Raw genomic sequence first — 23,035 nt, 5'->3', positions numbered from 1 at the left:
AGGACACACCAGCCAGGCTCTAGACTCCTGCCCACCCATCCACCATGTGGGGAAACCCAGGCTCCACATTCCCTGAGGCATGTTATCTGGGAAGCCACAGGTCTGTTTGGCACTAGCTAGGCATGAGCTGGGCACTAGCTGGGCACCAGCATGCAGTGTTGAGGAAGTTGGTTGTGTTACCATTTTCTTTGCATTCGATTGACCATCTCATGCACACTGAAAGTAGACAGTTTCTCAGAAAACCAGCCTGAGACAAGTCAAGGAACCCTTATGGAGTCAGGGCACTATCCGCTCCCAGAGTCTTTCCCGAAGCAGCCACTGCCCCTTGGGGTTCTCTGTCTCGCAGTAGTGGTCCTCCCCTGGAGATGCCAGGGGCTCTAATGCAAAGAGCTCTGCATCCCAGTCCATGTCTTCTCCGGAGAAGTGGGAGAGGATTTGTCTGGAGCTCCCCAGTCTGCAAGGGAGGAATGAAGCACAGGTTTAGGTTCAGCTTGGCCACTGCACAAAAGGAAGAGATGCCTGGAATACCACTATTCTTGAGGAGGGCATCAGACTGCCCCCCAGTCCAGGGTCTCAGGAAGTATCAAGCAGTGGCATCAAGGGGGCTGTGGATGGACCTCAGGTGAGCCTTGGCCTGGCCTGGAAGGAGAAAAGCAAGGATTGTGGCTGGGTCATGGTATGGGGTTTTGTTGTTGATGATTGCTTTCACGACATGTAATATAAGTCTAGTCATTGTGGGAGGAGAAGGCTATCTAGGGAACCTTGTTTCTAGTAGAGTTGAATTATTTGTGCAGAAGCAAAGGAAACAGCTGGGTGCCTCTTACCAGGCCTTACAAGATGGACTGGATTGGCCAAGGCAAGAGAGAATTTCCAGTACTACACAACTAGACAGGTACCTAGGCCTAGGGGGGAGAACTCAAGGGAGGGAGGCCACCAGAGAAAGTGCCAAGATGGCCCCAGAGGGGCCTAGCCAGCAAGAAGTCCTCTACCTCAGAGTCTGGCCAATGTGTTCTAAGGAAGGAGCCCCTGCTTCTCAGTTTGCTACTTCTTCCTTCCTGGTACTCTTCTCTGTTCAGCCCTGAACTCTCATTAAAGACTAGTGGCACACCCTGTGTCCATGGCACTGGGTGGTAGAGGATGAAAGTGAAGCCCAAAGCAGAAGGACTATGGAAGTGGGTTAGAGAGAGAAGGAGGCAGATGAAGATCTAAAGCAGGTTCCCAGGCAGGGATAGCAGTCCACCAGGCTAGAGTACCAGGGAAAAAATCATTCTAATCAGTCCTCCCCACATCAACTACACAAGAATAATGTTGGCATATAGGATGGGGGTGGCAAAGCACCTTAAAGAAAACTCCAGGGGGCTGGGAAGGTGGCTCAGTGGTAGAGCGCTTGCCTTGCATGTCTGAGGCTCTGGGTTCAATTCCCCAGCACCACATAAGCAAAAAGAAAAAAAGCCAGAAGTGGCGCTGTGGCTCAAATGGTAGAGCGTTAGCCTTGAGATGAAGAGCTGAGGGACTGCGCCCAGGCCCAGAGTTCAGGACCCACGACCGGACCCCCCCCCCCCCCACCAAAAAAAAAAAGAAAAGAAAAAAAGAAAACTCCAGACAGGTGCCAGAAGTTCATGCCCATAATCCTAGCAACTCAGGAGTTTGAGATCTGAGGATCAAGCCCCAGGAATGGCACACACACACACACACACACACACACACACACACACACACACACACACACACACACACACACACACACACACACACCACAGAACCACTTTAGAAGGGGAGGCATGTGATTGGGAGGAATGGGGGAAAGAAAGAGAAGGAAGGAAGGAAGGAAGGAAGGAAGGAAGGAAGGAAGGAAGGAAGGAAGGAAGGAAGGAAGGAAGGAAGGAAGGAAGGAAGGGAAGGAGGGAAGGAGGGAAGGAGGGAGGGAAGGGATGGAGGGAGGGAGGGAGGGAGGGATGGAGGGAGGGAGGGAGAGAAGGAAAGAAGCACTACAGAAACTTGGACAAAAGCAATCATTCTGGTTACACTATTTAGTTGAAGTACTTACTCTTTTTTATGAGCTTTGGGCTTAAATTTCAGGGTGTTGAATGCCCCTTCCACAGCCTTTGGAAGGTATATGGGGTGTCTTTCAAGCCTCCTCTGAATGCCAATGGTCCTGCGCTCAGTGCTTCTTCGCAGCTGGCCTTCAGGGCTATGTGAAGCATGTTTGACCATGTCCTCAGAATGTCTGCGTGGAGCCCTCAGGATCCAGTTGGAATGTAGGCTGTGCTCCCGGGAGCTGGTGGCCACTAGAAGAGAGAAGCAAGGGCTCCTGGCACAGAGGACTCACTATCAGGAGGAACAGAGGCAAAGGAGATAGTGGGCAGGCTGAGGACAGGTAGAGACAACCTTGCTCATCCTGGTGAGCTCCTGGGGGTCTGACAGTCAAGCCAAGAGGGTCTGACCTTCCAGTTATGGTGCAGCCATAACACGGAATATGCTTTCCATTCAGAAGGAGGACAGCCAGGCACTAACAGCTCATGCCTATAGTCCTAGCTATTCAGGAAGGTGAGATCTGAGGATCATGGTTTAAAGCCAGCCCAGGTAGGAAAGTCTGTGAGACTCTTATCTCCGATTAACTATCAAAAAGCCAGAAGTGGAGCTGTGGCTCAAGTGGTAGAGCCTCGAGTGCAAAAGCTCAGGGAGAGTGCACAGGCATACTACTAGGGGCCTGAGCAGATTCTGAGCCCCTCCTGTCTTCATACTCCACTAGTGTTAGGTCAGTATGTATAACACCAAATTCTCCATCTTAGCCATTTGTAAGTCTGCCATTCAGTCATGCTATTAAGTGTATTCACATTATTGTACACATAATCTCTAGAACTTTCTCATCTCATAAAGCTGAAACTGTTCCCAACGGATCCATTCTTTCTTTCATCATTTCTCCATTGTTTTCCCAAATCCAGTCTTGGGAAAATTCTACCCTATCTGAGCTGGGTTAAGTAGACTGTATGGAAGTTTTTATCCAAACATTGTCCAAGCATTGGAGGCCTGGACTACAGCAGAGACAGCAGGAACAACTAAATCAGGAAGTCCCTCAAGGGATCAAAGGGAGGTGCCAGGGCTTATTGTGCTAGGGCAGGGCTAAGGCTCCCTTTGATGGGGAGGGGTGGGATTCCTGAGGCCTGTCTGAGAAGCCCACCTGCAGCCCTGCCACCTTCAGCTCCAGTATCTATCCAGTACTCACCATCAAAATCCACGTCTTCATTGGGCACGTCGGCCTCAGCAGCCCTTGGGCACCTATCAGTCTCCAGCTCTGCGATGATGGAGTCAAAGAAAGCAATGGCCTCGGCCACATCGGAACTGAACTGGGAATATTTCTTTGAGGATGCTTTCTGTTAAGGTGAAGGGGAGGAGACACAGTGGTCAGGGCCACTGAATGCCTCACACACACAGAAGTCAGAGATGCTGAAAAGATTATATGCTGTTAAAAACGAAACGCAGAGTTAGGAATTTGTGGGGTTTCAAAGGTAAATGGGATAGTCACTATATAGAATCAACAATGCCTATCAATGATGAATGGATAAAGAAAATGTGGCGTGTGTACACACAATAGAAACTTCTCTAGCAATTAAAAAAATGGCCATTTTCTACAACATGGATGGGGCATCTCAAGTTATCATCTAAGTGAAATAACTCAGGCACAGAAAGCAAATAATATACACGAAGAAATGAAATGGTTCATGTCATACAGGTGGAGAGTAGAATTGTCATGTGAGGAAGGAAGTTGTGAGGGGACATTGGAGGAGGTGAGACAATAAATGCCAAAATATAGTTCATTTGGAGGAACACGTTCTAACGGTTTACAGTGTGATAGGGTGTCAACAGTTTGAACAATTTATTATCTATTTTATAATAACTAGAAGAGAGACGTTTGAAGGTTCCCCCAAAAAAGAATGATAAATGTTCGGTGTTAATGGCCCATAGCTGCAATCCTTCCTGCTAAGAAATCTGAGATCTGAGGATCAAGGTTCAAAGCCAGCCAAGCCAGCAAAGTCCATGAGACCCTTACCTACAATTAACCACCAAAAAAGCCAGAAATGAAAGTGTGGCTCAAGTGATAGAGCACCAGCCTTGAGCAAAAAAAGCCAAGTAAGAACTTGAGGCCCTGAGTTCAAGGCCCAGTGCTAGCACAAAAACAAAACAGCAACAATATCAAAGAATTATAAATGCTTAAGGAGAGGAAAATACTAAGCACTTAGATTTGATCATTAGACAGTTAATACATATATTGAATTGTCACACTGTATCTCATAAGTATCAACAACTATTGTGTGTCAATTAAAATTGTTAAAGGTAAACGTAAGTGCCCTATGGATAGAAGGCAAGCAGTCCAGATCTATAATTGCCATAGGTCAATGGATTTCCAATTATCTCAAAGAAAGAGAGAGAGAAAACGAAAGTCCAATAAGATCTACTTCTTTCTTGGTCACAGATTTGACATTAGGCAAAATAATTAGTCTTTCTCTGGTCATGTTTCCTGATGATAAAATTACAGAGATTTTAGTATGGTTACTTGAGAAGTATAACAAACAATAAAACATGAAGTCAGAAAAATCTATTCAGTGCCCAAGCAAGTCTCAGCTTCTGTACTGACTTGCCCTTCTCCATCTCAAGTTATCATCTTCTTCATCATGTCTCACAAAGGACTGGGAGCTGAGAGCCACTAACAAGTCCAGGCACCATGTGAGCGCCATATAGGGGAACTCCAGATGAGAGAGACAGAACCAACATGTGAACTAAAACATTTAGGAAGGGATAGAACCCTCCTCAAGTTCTGTTATTATGGGCCATTTTCACCTAATGTAGAATTTTTTCATTCTATGTGGGCATTTTGGAAGTGGAACATGGGAATGGTTTATCAACAACTAGGATTACATTACAGACCGGCATGCTGGGGGAAAAGGATGACATTTCTATGTGCGTCACTTATTTTGTGATATGGATGTGCTTTATAATACTAGGAAACACTTTTAAATTATGGGTTCTTTTCCTTGTTTTAATTACAAAGGTTTTTCTTAATAAGATATAGTAGAGGGCCACAACATAACCCTGGATCTTTTTTTAAAATTATTATTGTTATTATAAAGGTGATGTACAGAGGGGTTACAGTCACAGAAGTCAGGAAAAGAGCACATTTCCTTTTTGGACAATATCACCCTTTCTATCACTCTCTCCAAGTTTTCCTCTTCCATCCTCGCTCACAAGTTGTATAGTTCATTTTCAACATAGTGTCCAGTGAGTACCATTGCTTCATTTTTTCACCTTTTTCCCTCCATTTCTGTGCCTCCTCTTTTACTCCCAAAGACATATAAATGAACAAACAGAACCAAAAGAAAAGAAAACAAAAACAGCGAAAAGGGAGAAAAAACTCTTTATTTCATTTCCTGGAGTTCATTTTGATAAATATTATTTGTATAATCAGATGCACATGGGCATTGTGCTTTTCTGTTTCTCTCCAAAGAGTATTCTCCTTTGGTCTTAATGTGTGGAAATGCCTGGAGCCTTGTATAATTTATTTTGTCCTGGTATTTTTAGATCTAGCTTCTGCATATGAGAGAAAACATGTGCTTTTGTCTCTCTGAGCTTGGCTTACCTCACTTAGCATAATTTGTTCTAGGTCCTTCCATTTCCCTGCAAAATGATATAATATAATTCTTTCTAATGGCTGTGTAAAATTCCATTGTGTATAGGTACCGCATTTCTTGAATCCATTCATCTATTGTAGGACACCTGGGCTATTTCCACAATTTGGCTATTGTGAATAGTGCAGTAGACCTGAATCTTTTTATTAAAAATGAAAGATTGGGCTGGAGGAAGTGGCTCAAATGACAATGCCAGGTCTAACAAGCTTATGGTCCTCAGTTCAATGCCCAGTACCATTAAAAAATGGAAGATTAATAATGCACTTATACAGACTCTTTTAAAAAAAAAGTAAAGACCAGTGAAAAGTAGTAATCTCAAGGACAAAGAGAACAGAAGAGAGGTCATTCTCATTGCAATGGTTGCTTTGGAATGAAAAATTCAAAGTCTGTTACTAGAGACCCTTGCCACAGGTTTGACTCTGGGGGTGCCAACAAAGACCAGATACAGTCACTTATTTGCTTGCTTAAAAATAAGAAACTGTGGGCTGGGAAGGTGGCTCAGTGGTAGAGCGCTTGCCTTGCATGCATGAGGCCCTGGGTTTGATTCCTCAGCACCACATAAGCAAAAGAAAAAAGCCGGAAGTGGCACTGTGGCTCAAGGGGTAGAGTGCTAGCCTTGAGCTGAAGAGCTGAGGGACAGCACCCAGGCCCAGAGTTCAGGCCCCACTAACGGGCCCCCCCCAAAAAAATAAAATAAAATAACTAAAAATAAGAAACTGCTTTTGCTAAAAAGCATTGGCTCCAACCAGGCACTAGTGGCTCACACCTGTAATCCCAGCTACTTAGGAGGCTGAAATCTGAGGATCATGGTTCAAAGCCAGCCTGGGCAGAAAAGTCCATGAGACTCTTAGGTCCAATAAACTACTCAGAAAAAGCAAGGTGGCACTGTGGCTCAAGTTGTAGAGCACTTAGCATTGAGCACAAAGAGGCTCAGGGACAGCACCCAGGCTCTAACTTCAAGCCCCAGGACCAGCAAAAGAAAGAATAAAAAAAAAGTGACTCCTTGCTTGGGGCCATGAGTTAACTAACAGCAGTATAACTCACTGACATCTCTGCCTCCATTTTGTACCTGTCCCCTTCTCTCTCAGTCTCTTTCTCCTAGAGTCACCCTGGATTCCAGAAATGACAGGACTGACTGCTAGGATATCTCTTTGTGACAAAAGATAAAACTACCCCCAAGCAACAGTGATCCTATAGGACAGACCACCTACCAAAGGAGGGCAATTATCTGTAATGATGAGGCTGTACCCTGGAGCAAGAGGAGTCATCTGATGGGGACCAGATGGCCCTTCTCCAGTGACAATGGTGATAACAACTTCAGTTCCTCACAGGACCAAAACTGAAATAATGACCAACCAGGTTAAACTTTGCCCAGGGCTCCTTAATCATGTATATTGCAACTCCTGCCCCATTTCTTCCTCTGCTTTATGGAAAGCCCACGTGAGCACTCCAAAGATAAGCTGAAATGTTTACCCTGTACTCTTCCCCAAAGCAGCCAGTGTGTTCACCAATCTCCCTTCCCTGACTTTCACCTCTACTTATGTCTTTAATTGGCACATCAAAGTGAACTGGCCGTGTTGAACCCTGGAGCTAGGCCTCTGGCCTGGGTCTCCCGTGACACTGCCACACTGAAAGAGAAATATGGTAAAGAGAGAAATATGGTAAAGCAAGAATTTTTTATTCTGTTTAACCAAAACCAGAAAGACATTCTAGAAATCTGTCTTCCCTATTTGAACAACAGCTATGAGTCTAAATAGGAAAAGGACAAAGGCAGGGTGCCAAGGGCTGCATATATGTGCGTGTTACAGTTCCTGTTCTGTGGGTTCCCCTAGCACCAGGCTTGAGGGAAGGCTTCCTACTTCCAGAAAAAAAAAGAAGCTAGAAAGAAAAAGCAATTTAAGGAGAACAGATTAGAATGACTGAATGCTTCTTTAAATTCTCAAAGTTTAATGTAGCCCCTGTTATAATTCTAGTCTTACTCTCTGCCTTTGCTAGAGCCAGGAGAAGCATCTTATGATGATGAAGCCACAGGACAAAGGAGCCAACAACTGATCAGGATATACAGTGAATGAGGACAGAGAACAAAAGCTCCTGAACTAAGTTCCCTAGACTCTTGTGTACCTCCTGGTGCTTAACACACAGGGATCCTCCTAGCTCCTTGCACCTTACCTAGGAAGGAAAGCATCCCACCCAAAAGGGTGTATTTTCCCTGCCCCAAACCTTACCCAGGCCTTCTGTTGGGCAGGATCTCTCTGCTTGTGTTCCTGAGGCTTGTTTGCTTCCTAGGTTCAGTGTTTTGCATCTAGTCCTGTCTTCTGGTTAGACACAGCTGCTGCCTCGATATTTTTTTTCAATACTGGGGCTTGAACTCAGGACCTCATGTTTGTGCTCACAAGGCTAGTGCTTTAACACTTGAGCCATCCCTCCATTTCCTAGGGGGCTGAAGTGGGGGGTGGTGTTGCTGGTTAATTGGAGATAAGAGTCTCACAAAGACTATTCTGCCTGGACTGGCTTGGAACTGTCATGGTTAGAGCGCAGCCTCCTGAATAGCTAGGATTACAAGTGTGAGACACCAGTGCCTGGCTTCAATGTGTCTTAAAAGCTGAGGATTCTAGTAGTTTCCTATCATCAAGGTAACCAAACCTCCTGTTTTGCTCAGGAATCATCCCAGTTTAGGGATGATTCTCCCACTGTCAAAAGTGTGTCTAGTTGGAGGACTAATTTTGCCTTTCCCTCCACCCACAACATTATAATTATGCCGTCTCTCCATTTTCTGAAGTCTGCAGTAGGCAGACTGTCCATTTTACAAAAAAACTTAATGTGCCTATGAGAGTATTTTCCCTAATTCTTCGCAAATTCACATTCTCTGACTTCAGTTCCTCTTTATCTTTCTTGCTTTAATCTTGTGCACAGTAACTCTTCTCAAATTTTCAGATTCAGTTTATTTAAACTGATCTAGTATAATTAAAATCCCTTGTGAAAAAAATTAAATATAAAAATCTTAGATCTGATGTCAGGTACAGGTGGCTTACACCTGCAATCCTAGCTACTCAGGAGTCTGAGATCTGAGTATCGTGGATCGAAGCTAGATCAGGAAGAAAAGTCCATTAGACAGATTGGACATTGGCAACTCAAAGAATTCTGTTTATAAATTTTATTTTATTTTTGTCAGTCATGAGACTTGAACTCAGGGCCCCGAGTGCTGTCCATGAGCTCAAGAGTAGCACTCTACCACTTTGAGCCACAGTTCCACTCATGGTTTCTTAATGTTTTGCTTGTAACTTTTATTGTCTTTAAGAAGTTGTACAAAGGGATTACACTGGAGCATGTCGGCTTATATGTACAATGCATCTTAATGTCATTCTACCTGATTCCATTCCATGCAACCTCATCACATGAGTGTGATTCCAGCTATGGTATTGGGAGTTGCTGCTTCAGATCATGGCTGCTCACACCTGTCATTCTAGCTACTCAGGAGGCTGTGATTTGAGGATTGTGGTTCAAAACCAACTGGAGAAGTATGTCCATAAGACTCTTATTTCCAATTAAGCACCAAAAAATCTGGAAGTAGAGCTGTGTGGCTCAAGCTTTAGAGCCACTAGCCTTGAGCCAAAAAGTTCAAGGACAATGTTCAAGCCCTGAGTTCAAGACTAGCATCAAAAAGATTTTTTTTAAGAGAAAGCATTGTCTTCATCTCTAGACATCAACATTTACTTCAGTGCCTGACATGGAGTATAACTACTTTTGGAGCCAACTAATATGACTAGCATATGTACCATTACCTAGTGTTATATTTGCCAATCAATTGAGTGTTGCTAATTTATGACTTTGGAATTTAACTTGACAGATTTGAAAAACTCTATATTTCTCAAGATGCCCTGTTAACTTGCAATAGTTACATTCTGATAAACTAACATTAATGTGAAAATATCATAAGCAGAAAGTACATTCAATGCACCTAATCTACCAAGTATCACAGCTCAGCGCTAGCCTACATTAACCATCATGAGAATACAGTTGGGTCAAGTTCATCTAACTCAAAGCCTGTTTTACAAAGTGTTTGATATCTTATGCATTTTATTGAACACTGCACAGAAACTGAAAGGCAGAATGTTGCCTGGCAACACTCCCACATCATCATAAAGTCAAAGTATTGAAAGTTGAACCATCATAAGTTGCAGATGAACGGTATTTTTTATTTCTATAGCATTGTGGTAACACTGTTCTGGGCTAATCAGAGCTGTAAGTCTAAATGTCACTAATAGTAATGTAATTTCTAGGGAAAAAATGTGGAATTGGTCTGGGTTGGGAAAATGGTTCTCCATTGGATCATTCAACTGGGTGAGATTAAATGCAAAACAGTTCAAAATAACCCACAAAAAATTTAACATCATTGAGAGAAGATTTTCAGGATAAATCTTCAGAGCTCAACTCCTGCCATACTTCAGATGGAGTTTCAGGACCAAGTCAAAAGTAACATTTATCTTCTCCATTTGGATTGTAGTACTGAAGGAAATAGATACCCATGACTGAAGTTTTATGAAAAGTGAATGGTAGTTTATAATAAAAATTATAGTTATTAAGAACAGACAGCTTATTGTACAGTACAGTCATTGGCATTTAAATGCATACATACACACACCCACATAAAAGTTTTCAATACATAAGCTAAATAATTGGTAGACTTGCCATAGCTGAAGAAAAAAAGTCAGTGAAATCAATGGAATAGAACTGAAAACCCAGAAATGAACCCACAGACCTATAGCCACCTAATCTTCTATAAGGGAGCTAAAAATAGAATGGCAAAATTGGTTAATCACCTGTAGAAAACTAAGGCTAGATCCTTATATATCACCCTGCACTAAAATCAGCTCCAAATGGATCAAAGACCTCAGCGTCAAAACAGACACCCTGAAAACATTAAAGGAAGGAATGAATAAGAGAAACCCAAGTCTCCTTAGCACAGGCTGAAATTTTCTTAATAGAGACCCAGAAACACAACAGATCAAAGAATGGTTGGACAAATGGGATTGCATGAAGCTGCAGAGCTTCTGCATGCCAAAGGACATAGCTAGCAAGATTGATAGAAAGCCCACGGTTGGGAGAAGATCTTCACTAGCCAAACAATGGACAAGGGTCTCATATCTAAAATATACTTGGAACTCAAAAAATTAAATCCCCCAACAACAAATACTCAAACAACTGCCTGATAAAAAGTGGGTTAAAGACTTAAAGAGAAACTTCTCTGAAGAGGAAATAAGAATGGCCAATAGACACATGAAGAAATGCTCAACCTCTCTAGCCATAAAAGAAATGCAAATCAAACAACATTGAGATACCACCTCACCCCAGTTAGAATGGCTATAACCAAGAATTCTAATAACAACAGATGCTAGAGGGGATGTGGCAGAAGGAAACCCTACTGCATTGTTGGTGGGAGTGTAAACTTGTTCAACCACTTTGGAAAGCAGTATGGAGGTTCCTCAAAAGACTCCACATAGAGCTCCCCTATGACCTAGCAATCCCACTTTTAGGCATTTACCCAAATGATCACAAGCAAGACCATACTAAAGCCACCAGCTCAACTATGTTTACTGCAGCATTATGTACCATAGCTAAGATATGGAAACAATCCAGATGCCCCTCAATAGATGAATGGATCAAAAAAATGTGATGTGTGTGTGTGTGTGTGTGTGTGTGTGTGTGTGTGTGTGTGTGTGTGTATACACAATGGAATTCTATGCCTCCATCCATTTGTTAGGAAATTGAAATGGAAAGACTTGGAAAAAAATTATATTAAGTGAAGTAAGCTAGGCCCAAAGAAACATAGGTCCCATGGTTTCCCTTATTTGCAATAACTAGTACATGTCTAGGACAAGCAGAAAAGGTCAAAAGATATATACGTATGACCATATAAGATGATATTAAGTGAAATGATCACCAAGATAGGGGCACAAATATTATTTTGTCTTTCTTGCTATTGGTTCTAACGTATTTATAATGTACCACGTGTTTTTTTTTTGTTTCTTTGTATGTTCGTCCCCCAAGGTATAACCCCTGTTTTCACTGTATTTGATATCTGTGCCCTGCATATAGAAAATGTACTCATTATCTTGCTCATGTAACAATAACCCCTCTGTACAGTTTTTTAACAATTATAAAACTTACAAAAATCAGTGAAGTAAAAAAATCAACACAAAGAGATTTTTAAAAAGGGGGGGGGGGAGGATATTAATTCTCCCAATCCAGGAGCATGGTTTTTCTACTTCCTTAGTTCTGCTCTGATTTCCTTTTTCAGGTTTTTAAAGTTTTCATAACAGAGGCCCTTCACATCTTTAGTTAACTCCTAGGAATTTTATTTTTCAGGAGGTTATTATAAAAGGAGTTGCTTTCCTGATTTCAGCTGCGTTCTTCTTATTATTGTCATACAGAAAAGCCATTGATTTTTGAGGGTTACTTTTATACACTGCTACTTTGCCAAAGCTTCAAATCAGCTTGAATAACTTGGGAGTGGAGACCATGGGGTTCTTTAAATACAAGATCATGTCATCTGCAAAAAGGAAGAGTTTTACCTTATCTTTCTGTATTTGGATCCCCTCTATGTTTGCATCTTGTCTTATTGCTCTAGCTAGGCAGAAGCAACCCAGATGCCCCTCAGTAGATGAATGGATCAAGAAAATATGATATAGATATAGATATAGATATCTATATATATATTAATTCTATGCCTCCATCAGAAAGAATGGCACCACCCCCATTTGTTAGGAAATAGAAAACATGGAAAAAATTATATTAAGTGAAGTAAGCCAGACCCAAAGACTCATAGGTCCCATGGTTTCCCTTATTTGCAATAACTAGTATATGTCTAGGATAATCTTGCCAGACAAGCAGAAAAGGTCAAAAACTATGTACAAATGACCATATAAGAAGATGCTAAGTGAAATAAACCCCAAGATAGGGACACAAGAGGTTTTATCTTTGTCACTGTTGTTTTTAATGTATTATGTGATTTTTTTTGTTTCTTTTTTATGTCCTTCTCCCATGGTATAACCCCTGTTTTCACTGTATTTGATTCTGGTGCCCTGCATCTTGTATATACATTTTATTCTAATTTGGGGAGGGGAAGGGAAATAACAAATGCTGAAACAAAGATACAGGTTGACCCATTGTAACAAAGAGATGTACAAGACACTATGTTGAAAACGAACTTTACAACTTGGAGGGGGGGAAGTGGGGAGGAAAGGGAAGTTGGGGGAGAAACAAAGGAGGGGTAATAGTGCTGGATAGGAAATGTACTCATTATCTTACTCATGTAACTGTAACTCCTCTGTACAGCATCTTTACAATAAAAATATATTTAAAAAAATTTTTAAAGGGGAAAGATCTCTAGATGAGCGAAACCTTGGTACATATAAATAAACATCAACAATCCACCCAAAAAACTTCTGTGACTCTTCCCTGCACATCAGGTGAGCAACCGGTTCTATGGCGGACAGTAAGGAGATGTCCTCTAAATTCTGAGGTTATCTACTTGGAGCAGTGCCAGATCCTACAGGTAAGGAGCTCAGTCCCCAAGATTGCCCTCACCACCACTTCAGATGCCAGACTGGAGCCCCAGCTTGTTTTACCTGTGCTTCTGACTGACCAAGTTGTAAGTCAGCATCCCCACAATCTCTTGCTAATTTCAACTACGTTGTTAGAGTGGCTCACAGGACAAGGATGTGTTTACTGTTTTGTTGGTATAAAGCCTATTGTAAATGATACTCACATGCAGCAGAGGGTGCCACACTCTAGAACCTTCATGAGGTCTGCCCTACCATGCACAAGCATTCTGATCCCAGTCCTTTCTTTCTTTCTTTCTTTCTTTCTTTCTTTCTTTCTTTCTTTCTTTCTTTCTTTCTTTCTTTCTTTCTTTCTTTCTTTCTTTCTTTCTTTCTTTTTTTGGAGGGAGGGGTGCTATGGAAGCTCCATAACACAGGTATGACTGATTTAATCATTAGCCATTGGTAATCAAGTTAACTTTCAAACACCCCTATGCCCACGCTCATCCCCGCCCATGACCAAATATTGGGTACTGGAGCTAAAGACCACAATCCTGTTTTCCTGCCTTGGTCTTTCCCTAGTCCTCCACCCCAAAGCTACCCAAGGGCTGGCAGCCATCAATCTACTCAGCATGAAATGGTACTTACTGACTTGAGAGTTCACTTGGAGAGTGAACAATGAAACAGATTTCATGGCATCACATATATAAAGAAGATTCTTTAAAAGTTAACCATCTATTTAGTTTTACCCATTAATCACACCTTTAGAAATCTGTTTTAAAATGCTTTATAGCTCATAAAGTAAGATGTATTTATTTTTATTTTTTTTGTCGGTCGTGGGACCTGAACTTTGGGCCTGGGCACTGTCCCTCAGCTTTTCTGCTCAAGGCTAGCGCTCTGCCACTTGAGCCACAACACGACTTCTGGCTTTATCTGCTTATGTGGTGTTGAGGAATTGAATCCAGGGCCTCATGCATGCATGCTACCACTGAACCACCTTCTCAGCCCCAGATGTACTTTATTTTTAAAGTCTGATAAGTGTTTGAAATAATGTGTTAAAGTTTTTGTCTTTAAAACTTGGTTTACAAAATCTACTCTACGTTACACATGCCTATGTACATCTACACACACACACACACACACACACACACACACACACACACACACACACACACACACACACTTCCAGATTTAGCAAATAAAATACAAGTTGGAAGTTAAATTTTAGTTTCAGGTGAATGATGAATAATTTCTTATTGTAAGTATGTATCAAGCCATGTGTCACTTGGTGCCACATCCCTTTTTGTCTCAGATGTTCAAGAGATCACTCAAACCTTAGAACTCAAGAATGGGGAAAATTTGTGCTTAAAAAAATCATCCAACACAGCCAAGTGCCAATGGTTCGAGCCTGTCATCTTACTCAGGAGGTAGAGATCAGGAGGATTGTGGTTACAGGCCAGCCTGAGCAAAGCAAGACCCCACCTAAACAGAAAAATGGATATGTGGATTGAGTGGTACATTCTATTCCACCTACAGTGTAAAATGCAAATATGAGGATCACAGCATATCCCAGGCAGAAAGAGAGACCTTATCTCAAAGATAATCACAGCCAAAATGACTAAAGGTAGGGTTCAAGCATCTGCCTAGCAAGTGAGAAGTCTTCAGTACCACCAAATAAATGAATAAACAAGCAAGCCTATCCATCAGATAGCTGCAATACAAATTTAATAAGACATCCTCATTTTATTTACATATTAAATGCAACTACACTAGTAGAAAAATGATTTTAAAAGATACACTTAAAATTCATGTAGTGATCATTTCTAGATGGTAGGATTTGTAAGTTTTTTTTTTTCTTATATCTCCTATGTTTCATAAATTTTACCTAACAAACAAATGTCATCATAAAAATGTACAACTAAAAAGCATTTTTTTGATGGTGGGCTCTGAGTCACGTACACAATGAATGCTTTGATCATATAACATACTCAACCAACATTTTACTCTATTAAAAAGAAAAGGCAAATCTCTACTCATCCAAACAGCAGACCTTTGATTTTTCCCAGTCTACCACCAAATTCTGTAACCTTTTTTTTCTTTTACTATTGGGGTTTCTCAGGCTATTGATTATTGTACATCTACCACATGCCTAGACTTCTGCTAGAGACTGGAGTTAAGAGGATCAATGAGAAGATGAACTGTCCATTAGATGAGCTCACAGTCAGTGGCCAGGATTAGCCAATGAACAGACAATTTCAACACATAGGCTGAGTGCTGAGGGAGAGCTCTGACTCAGGGAAGAGGGAATCTACAGAGTCAGATTGCATATGTGAGAAGAGGCAGTCTGGGGAAGTGCTCACAGGATAAGAAGTCGGCCAAATGAACAGAGTGGAGGGAGAGGAAAAGGAAGAGGAGGTATTGTTTCTAGGCAGGGCAAAGAGCTTTTGTGTAGAGGGAAGGCTTGGAAATGCAAACACATATTTTGTGGCTTGACTAAGAACAAGTGACTGCAGGCCTCACATGCTCTGTTATCCATCATTGTTACACTGCCTGCCATCTTGCAGAAAGTTCTGCCAAGCATAATGGAATACTCTTTGCAGTTCATATTGAATTTTTACTGCCTTTCAACTCTGCAAACTAGATACGGGCCAAGTGATAGATTCCTGTATCTACTCCCTTGTAACTATACAGAAAAATCTGTGCTTTAGTATCATTGCATCTGAAAAGTAGTTCCCAGAACTGCAAACCAGAATCCATTTCCCATCTCATATGCCATTAATCTATGGGTGATTTGGAATCTTTACTTACAGCGCTAGATTCAGACCCTTCTGCTATTTGCTTCTGACTCTACCTTTATTTTATGAATGAAGACTGTGTGGTCTTAATAGAAAATGGTTCTGAAAGCTAACTATGTTCAAAATAAAACTGTTTTAGGGCAGCCATTCTCCAGAGCTCAACTGGTTTTTGAAATCATTCTTTCTTCCTTTTCTTGTGCTTATTGTAGGGCTTAAACTCAGAGCCCAAATGCTGTCACTGAGTTTTTGTGCTCAAAGCTAGTGCTCTACCACTTGAGCCACATTTTCACTTCTAGATTTTTGTGGTAGTAATTGGATATAAGAGTCCTGCAGATTTTCCTGCCTGGGCTGGCTTTGAATCATGATCCTCAGATCTCAGCCTCCTGAGTTGCTAGGATTACAGTGTGAGCCACTGGTGCCTGTCTTAAAATCGTTTTTATAGCAGGTGAATTTCTCTTTTTTTAATAATTTTTTTGGTTTATTTTATTTTATTTATTTTTTTTTGTTGTTGGTCGTGGGGCTTGAACTCTGGGTTTGGGCGCTATCCCTCAGCTCTTCAGCTCAAGGCTAGCGCTCTAGCTCTTGAGCCACAGCGCCACTTCTGGCTTTTTTCTTTTTGCTTATGTGGTGCTGAGGAATCGAACCCAGGGCCTCAGGCATGCAAGGCAAGCGCTCTACCACTGAGCCACCTTCCCAGCCCCAGCAGGTGAATTTCTTTAGTCAGGAGACAGGAATGGGTGTTCATTTTGTAATTAGTTCAGTCTAGGCACACATACATGCCAGCTTCTCATAGCTTGTAATGCACACATAATTCTTAATTAATTAATTAGGTTTCTTCTGACAAATAGTAACCAATAACTTCAATCTTTAAAAATACACAGCCAAAACCATCCGAGTTGATGAGGCTTAAGTGTTCCAACGTACTGTGGCCTGCCTTAAACAGCCTCCCTCTCTCTACCAGTCAGTTCTGTGCCCAGCCGCCCGGAGCTCTTCTCTGTAGTCACCCAGGCCAGGCTCCACTTATAGGGTCTAATTCTCATAGTGGAATGCTGGTTGTGTACCTGTTTATCTAGCCCTAAAAATGTAAAGAGGTATCCTCCCCTAATGACAGCAAATGTCCTTGTCAGAAACAACATAATTACAGACTTTCCTTTCTACTTCCCATGAGAAACCAAAAGTTGTACAATTGGGCATTTTTTAAAAAATGAAGGAAGTTCAGATGCCTGCTACAATATGGACGAACCTGGAAAATGTTAGAGTCAACGAAGTAAGTCAGAGACAAAAGTGCAAATACTATATGATTCCATTTACAGTCATGCACTGATATTTCTATCAACAGAGCCCACATACAAATGATGGTGGCCCGTTATGACTCTATGGGCTACTCTAGGTTAATCTTCCTAGTTAGTGTAAGGATATTTTCCCATGGTCACACAATGACAAAGTTGCCTACTAGCTCATTTCTTGGAATGCAAACCTGTTGTACATATATGGGCTCAAACTATCTTGTTACACCAAACTGAGATATGCTCTAAGGAGGAGAAAAGGAGAAGTGAAATACTCCACAGCCGCCTTACAGTAGGATGGGACTACTACTTGAGGAAAGCATCAAGGAACAGGTAAGGAGAGAAAAATCAAGGCAGAAGCCAATCTGTCCCAGATATGGCCTGAGAATAAATGGAACAAGGGCCACTTGGCTTTTGTTAAGATGTGGGAGTAAAGGAAAAGTGTTGTCCTGCAAGAAACCCAGCAGGATAACATTTTGCTTTTCTGTCTCCTGGGATGAATCACATTTTAGCGAATTTTCACAGGATGTTGGAAAGGTGGTTGTTCTGTACTTTGGGCATCTGAATTCTCCACGGGGCCCAGAGGGACAAGCAGAGGCTACACACTCATGCATCCTTCAGCCCTCATGAAAATGCAGCTCCTGATAAGAAATGTACTCATTATCTTGCCCATGTAATTGTAACCCCTCTGTATGGTATTTTCACAATTAAAAAAAAAAAAAAGAAAATGCAGCTCAAGGCCAATCTTTGACTGTTACAACTGAAGTTCTGAGAAATCTTCACCAGAAACTCTGCACTGGCTTACTACCTTGCTTAATGACCCTTCAGATTGATGCACCATGAGGACAGGTTCTCTGGGTTATTCACCAGCATCTAGAACATTTCCTGACTCATAGCATGAATTTGATAAGTATATTGAGGGATGCATAAATAATGTATTCATGAATGGTTACCACAATGTTAATTAAGAGCATTATCCACCATGTCTCCTAAGGTTTCCATGATCAAATACTGAGAGATTTGGGAATTCAAAGTTATGGAGTGGATAAAACCTTCATTTAGGATAAAACCCTAAGTAATATACATAGTTGTTCTTAGATCATGAGAATTGTGAAATGAGTCCAACTTTCTTTTATCTTAACTTCCATCAAGTATAGAGCTAAATCTAAAGTTTGCCATCTATGTGTCAACTGAAGTGACACATTATCTACAAATGCTTTTGTGTGATGTTGACTTTCTATAGATGTTTCTTCTCCCCTGATGTTCTAATTTCTGCTGCTAGTTTAGTATTCTGGAGTGTAGCTTGCTCACTTCAGATTCTTTGTAGGATGAGCTATGAGGAAATACTTGTGCTGGAATATGTGGAGGCTGCAATGCCTATCTATGATGACATGCCTGTAGAAAGACCGTCCTTGTATTCTTTTCCTAAGGCAGGTTGAGAAGTGCAAAAGTAGATAGGACAAACTCAGTGGAGACATTGGATGAAGTAGAATCAATAGTAACTAAGTGAAGAAAAGGAAGAATGGAAGAAAATTTTATATCTGAATTGTTCAGAGGAGTTTTTTTTAATACATTTCTGGTCATCTTTAGCCATGTTTCTCCTAGGAAAAGAGAGACCGAGTCATTCAGAACCCCTTCAGGAGATATCTAGCACAGAGTTCATGCTAAGTCACAGACAGGCATCTCCTGCAGGCCCAGAAGCACAGGATAAAGCAGCCCCTTGCTGTATCCCAAGCTGCACACTCCAAACACTTGTGCTCAAAATGTGTTTTCCAAATGGAAAGGTACTGGTAAAACTGAACAAGGATGTGAGTTCTGATATGGTACAGATTGGTTTTTTTTAAAAAAAAAACAAAAACACCTGGCTCTCCCTTAAGAACTTGGCCTTTCATGAATCCTTATGTGCCTCGGAGCCCCACACTTCTCATCTGTAGAGTGGGGCTTGCTTACCTTCTACATGTAGAAGTAGAAGATGATCAGAAGTGAAGGATAACAGCTGGTTGTCCTTGATGTGTCATGGCTGAGGCACAAGGACAGAAGAATGGGAGAATGTCACAGCTTCTCTGCCCTGACAGACAGAATGAAGAGACCCAGAGCAGGAAGCTCTCACTTTGTCCATTCATAGACTACGTTCTGGGACAACTCCATTTCAAATATGCTATCCTTCTGCAATGTGCATCAGGCCCTGAGTTGGACATTCTAGCATCTAGACATCCAGACCCTGACTCTCAAACTGCAGCTCATGCCCAACACTTACGTAAAAGTCATCAGATTGCTGTTGTTTTGCTTTTAAAATGCCGAAAATCATTTTAAATTCATTTTTACAATCACCTCTTGCCTTGAAGGAGAAGCAGATTGCCACAGGGACTGCATGGGACCCCCACATGCAAGGTCTCTGGGGGCTTGCTATACTAACCCCGGGCTCAACTCCTTTCCAGGTTGTTCTCACGTTCTCCTCCCTCTTAGGCTCAAGGTTTCCTCAGAGTGATTGGATAGCAGATCAGTGGACATCTTAGTGCGTTATGTCTTAAACTTCATTCATGCTTCAATCTGCCTGCTAAAATTAAAACTCCAGAGTATGACACTCTGTACCTCTCTGGACCCCAGCAGTGGCTTGTGAGATCACAGTATCAAGCAAAGAAGGAGAAATAAATCTATTTTTCAAAACTTTCTCTCTGGTTGTATGTTTGGCTAAACTGGTCAACACCTAAGATATATTTCTTACTGCTGTGGATCTCAATCAAAATAGTTTTAAGGACACTTTTCTTAATCAAAATAGTTTTAAGGACACTTTTCCTGCCAAGAACAGATAAAGAAAGCAGGTCCAGGGGCTGTTATCTAGAGAGAGGGAAGGAAGGACTGTCATGATGTCTTGGGACCACAGAACATGGTTCTCATTCTCCCCTATCTATGGAACCAAAAGCATCTCTAAACAGAGCCTATAACCCTAGAAGATTCAAGCTACAAGAAAACCTAGCAGCCCTAAAATCATCTTTGTCATCAGAGGTGGCCTCCAAAGAGAAAGAGGTTGATTCATGGATCTACAACAGACTGGCCATAGGCCTCGGCTCAGAGGCCCAATTCTGGAAGACTTTTCTATAGAGCCCAACACTGACATACTTTTGCCGTTAAAATGGTGATTTTAAACTAGTCCCTTTTGGTATTAAATGCAGACAGTTGAAACCGGTAAGGTTAGGCCAAGTCCTAGAGATTTGATAACAGTCCAATCAGTCATTCAACATTAATGGATGTTGTATGGCCTGCAGGATGCTCCAGGGAGCCAGTCACAAATACAGAGACAAGCCTGCTCTGAATGCCTTCTAGTCTAGCTATCAGGAAAATGCTTGGCAGAAATGGGCAACAAAAGAGCCTCAACTACAGACATGAAAAACACATAAAATGAATTTGAGAAAATGAAAGGAAAAGAAACTGAACGAATTGGGAAGGTTACCACTGGCACCAGGTAATCTGGCAGATAAAGATGGGCTAACTGCATGTCCATTTCCTATGGTGGGGCAGCATCTCCCCACCTTCTGTACTGGCATTACATGTATGTTCAAGAAAACGTTAAGAACATTTATAAGATTATCTCTTTGTTGCTTTGTATGTCCCTCCCCCACAGTATAACCCCTGCTTTCACTGTATTTGATGTCGGTATAATTTGTGGAGGGGAAGGGGAGAAACAAATCGTTTAAATAGGGATACAGGTGGACCCATTGCAACAATGAGAAGTACAAGTCGTTATGTCCAAAACGAACTTTACAACTTTGGTATGGGGTGGGGGGAGGATTGGGTAGAGGGGCAGGGGGAGGATGGGAATGGATGGGAAGGGGAAACAAAGGAGAAGGCTACAATGATAAGAAATGTACTCATTATCTTGCCCATGTAATTGTACCCCCTCTGTACAGTATTTTCACAATAAAGAAAAAGAAAACGTTAAGAGTTACAAAACTCTCTGGAAAGCATAAATGACAAGATGAACACACTAATATTATGCATATATCTGGCTGGAGACCTCAGTGCCCAGCTAAGCTGTCAGACAATTTCCTGCCAGCCCCCAGCTGTTTGTGCCATACCCACCAAGTCAGTAGTGAAGAAAATCTTCCACTTGTTTTGTTGGCCTGGGAGTTAAACACTAAGACACTAGGAATGATCTAGAACATGGGAACATTTCACTTTTTGCTGGGATTTTTCTATGTAATCACGGTATTTTTTTTTAAGTAGCAATAATTTACTGAGAAATTTTTTGTTATCATCCAAATGCCATACAAACATTATCTCATCTATAAAGTCTGGCCACAAGTGACAGATGCAAAATCCCACCAGGCAGCTCTGAGATTCCTCACCGCTCTTCTTTGTATCCTCAGCATGAGAAGTTGTAAGCAAGAATCTGGGGGCTGGGGCTCACACCTACTAGTAGCTACTCAAGAGGCTGAGATCTGAGGATCATGGTTTGAAGCCAACCCAAGTAGGAAAATCCATGAGACTCTTATCTCCAATTAACCACCAAAAAAAGCCAGAAGTAGTAGAGCTATACAGCTCAAGTGGTAGTGTACCAACCTGTTGAGGGAAAAGCTAAGGGCCCTGAGTTCAAGCCCTAATACCAGCCAAATAAATACACAAACAAATAAGCAGGAGAGTAGGCCCCTCCCAGGCCAGGAAAAGTCCTTGAGGACTACTGACCGACCCCTTGCTCATAAGATACCAGATTGATCAAGCTACACATGCCTGAGGTTCTGGGAAGAGCCTCCATGGACCCTGTCCTGCTGCTCTGCCACGCTTACCTTGGTCTCTTTGGACTGGCCAAAGGGCTTTTTGCCTCCCTTGGAGGACTTGGAGGAGGTGGAGGAGGAGCCTTGCGCACGGCCCGGCTTCAGGTCGCTGAGGCTGCTGAGGTATTTTCTGCGCAGGGCCAGCAGCTCTTGCAGATACTGCAGGCAGTCCTGCGTGCGCGAGTACATCCACGCCCGGTCCCCCTCTTGCTGCAGGTAGTACAGGCTGCTGTCCATGCTGCTCGTGCTTTTATATTTCTTTAAGGACTCGCTGAACTTCTCACCGTGGTCCCCAACCACGTACATGGAGGTGCTTCGAAGGAGCCTTACGTTGGGGCCGGCTCCGGGATAGTAGGGGCTCTCGGCGGCTGCCTTCCTCTGGGGACCGGAGCTAAAGATTGAATGGATCTTTCTGAACATGGTGCCGGGTTTCCGTCTGTGGGTCCCTTCCAGCTGCCTGCGCAGCCGCCACCTGATCTAGCTGGTGGTAGAGGAGCCCACATGCAGGCCCTGCGCCATCTGCCCGGCAGGAGGCTCAGGAATCCCAGCGCGCGCCGGCTGGGTCGGGCCAGGGGCCTGCGGGTCTCACCCATGCAGCGCCACGCGAGGATCTGCGGGGTCAGCAGCAAGGGTGCCGGCCGGCCCCGGGCGCCAGGCCGTGCCAGCGCGCTCCATGCGCTTCCACGGATGGAGACAGGAGCTGGAAGCTCGGTCACTCCTTTTCTTCCTTTTCCTTTTCCATCTCTGGGCGTGGTCTCGCTCAATTATTTGACATGATCTCTGCCAAGGATCTCTTTTTACATTGGCACTTTGTTTGAGCTGGCTCTGGGCGCTGAATCGTCCGGCTCCACAAATGAAGTCCTACGTAGCAAGGACAAGTCACAGCCAAGAAGCGGGGCGGGGAGGAAGGGGGAGGTGGCGTATTGCTCAGGGTAAAATCCACTCCCCCTCCCTCTC

The 23,035-nt window shown here is 42.5% G+C and overlaps 1 protein-coding gene across 1 annotated transcript; it reads right to left on the bottom strand.

Moving 5' to 3' along the window:
- Positions 1–276: 276 nt before the first annotated feature.
- On the bottom strand, positions 277–22,498 carry CUNH13orf42 (chromosome unknown C13orf42 homolog). Its single transcript, XM_070000033.1, has 4 exons — positions 22,091–22,498; positions 3,227–3,374; positions 2,048–2,288; positions 277–454 (listed from the first exon to the last, which is right to left on the bottom strand). The coding sequence occupies exons 1-4, from the start codon at positions 22,496–22,498 to the stop codon at positions 277–279; spliced, it is 975 nt and encodes a 324-aa protein (XP_069856134.1).
- Positions 22,499–23,035: the final 537 nt, after the last annotated feature.

The sequence above is a fragment of the Dipodomys merriami genome, unplaced genomic scaffold (genome assembly GCF_024711535.1).
Source record: "Dipodomys merriami isolate MVZ:Mamm:240054 unplaced genomic scaffold, mDipMer1.0.p SCAF_56, whole genome shotgun sequence".
Lineage (NCBI taxonomy): Eukaryota > Metazoa > Chordata > Mammalia > Rodentia > Heteromyidae > Dipodomys > Dipodomys merriami.
Note: the sequence above shows the minus strand (reverse complement) of the source record. Positions and strands in the feature narration are given on the sequence as shown.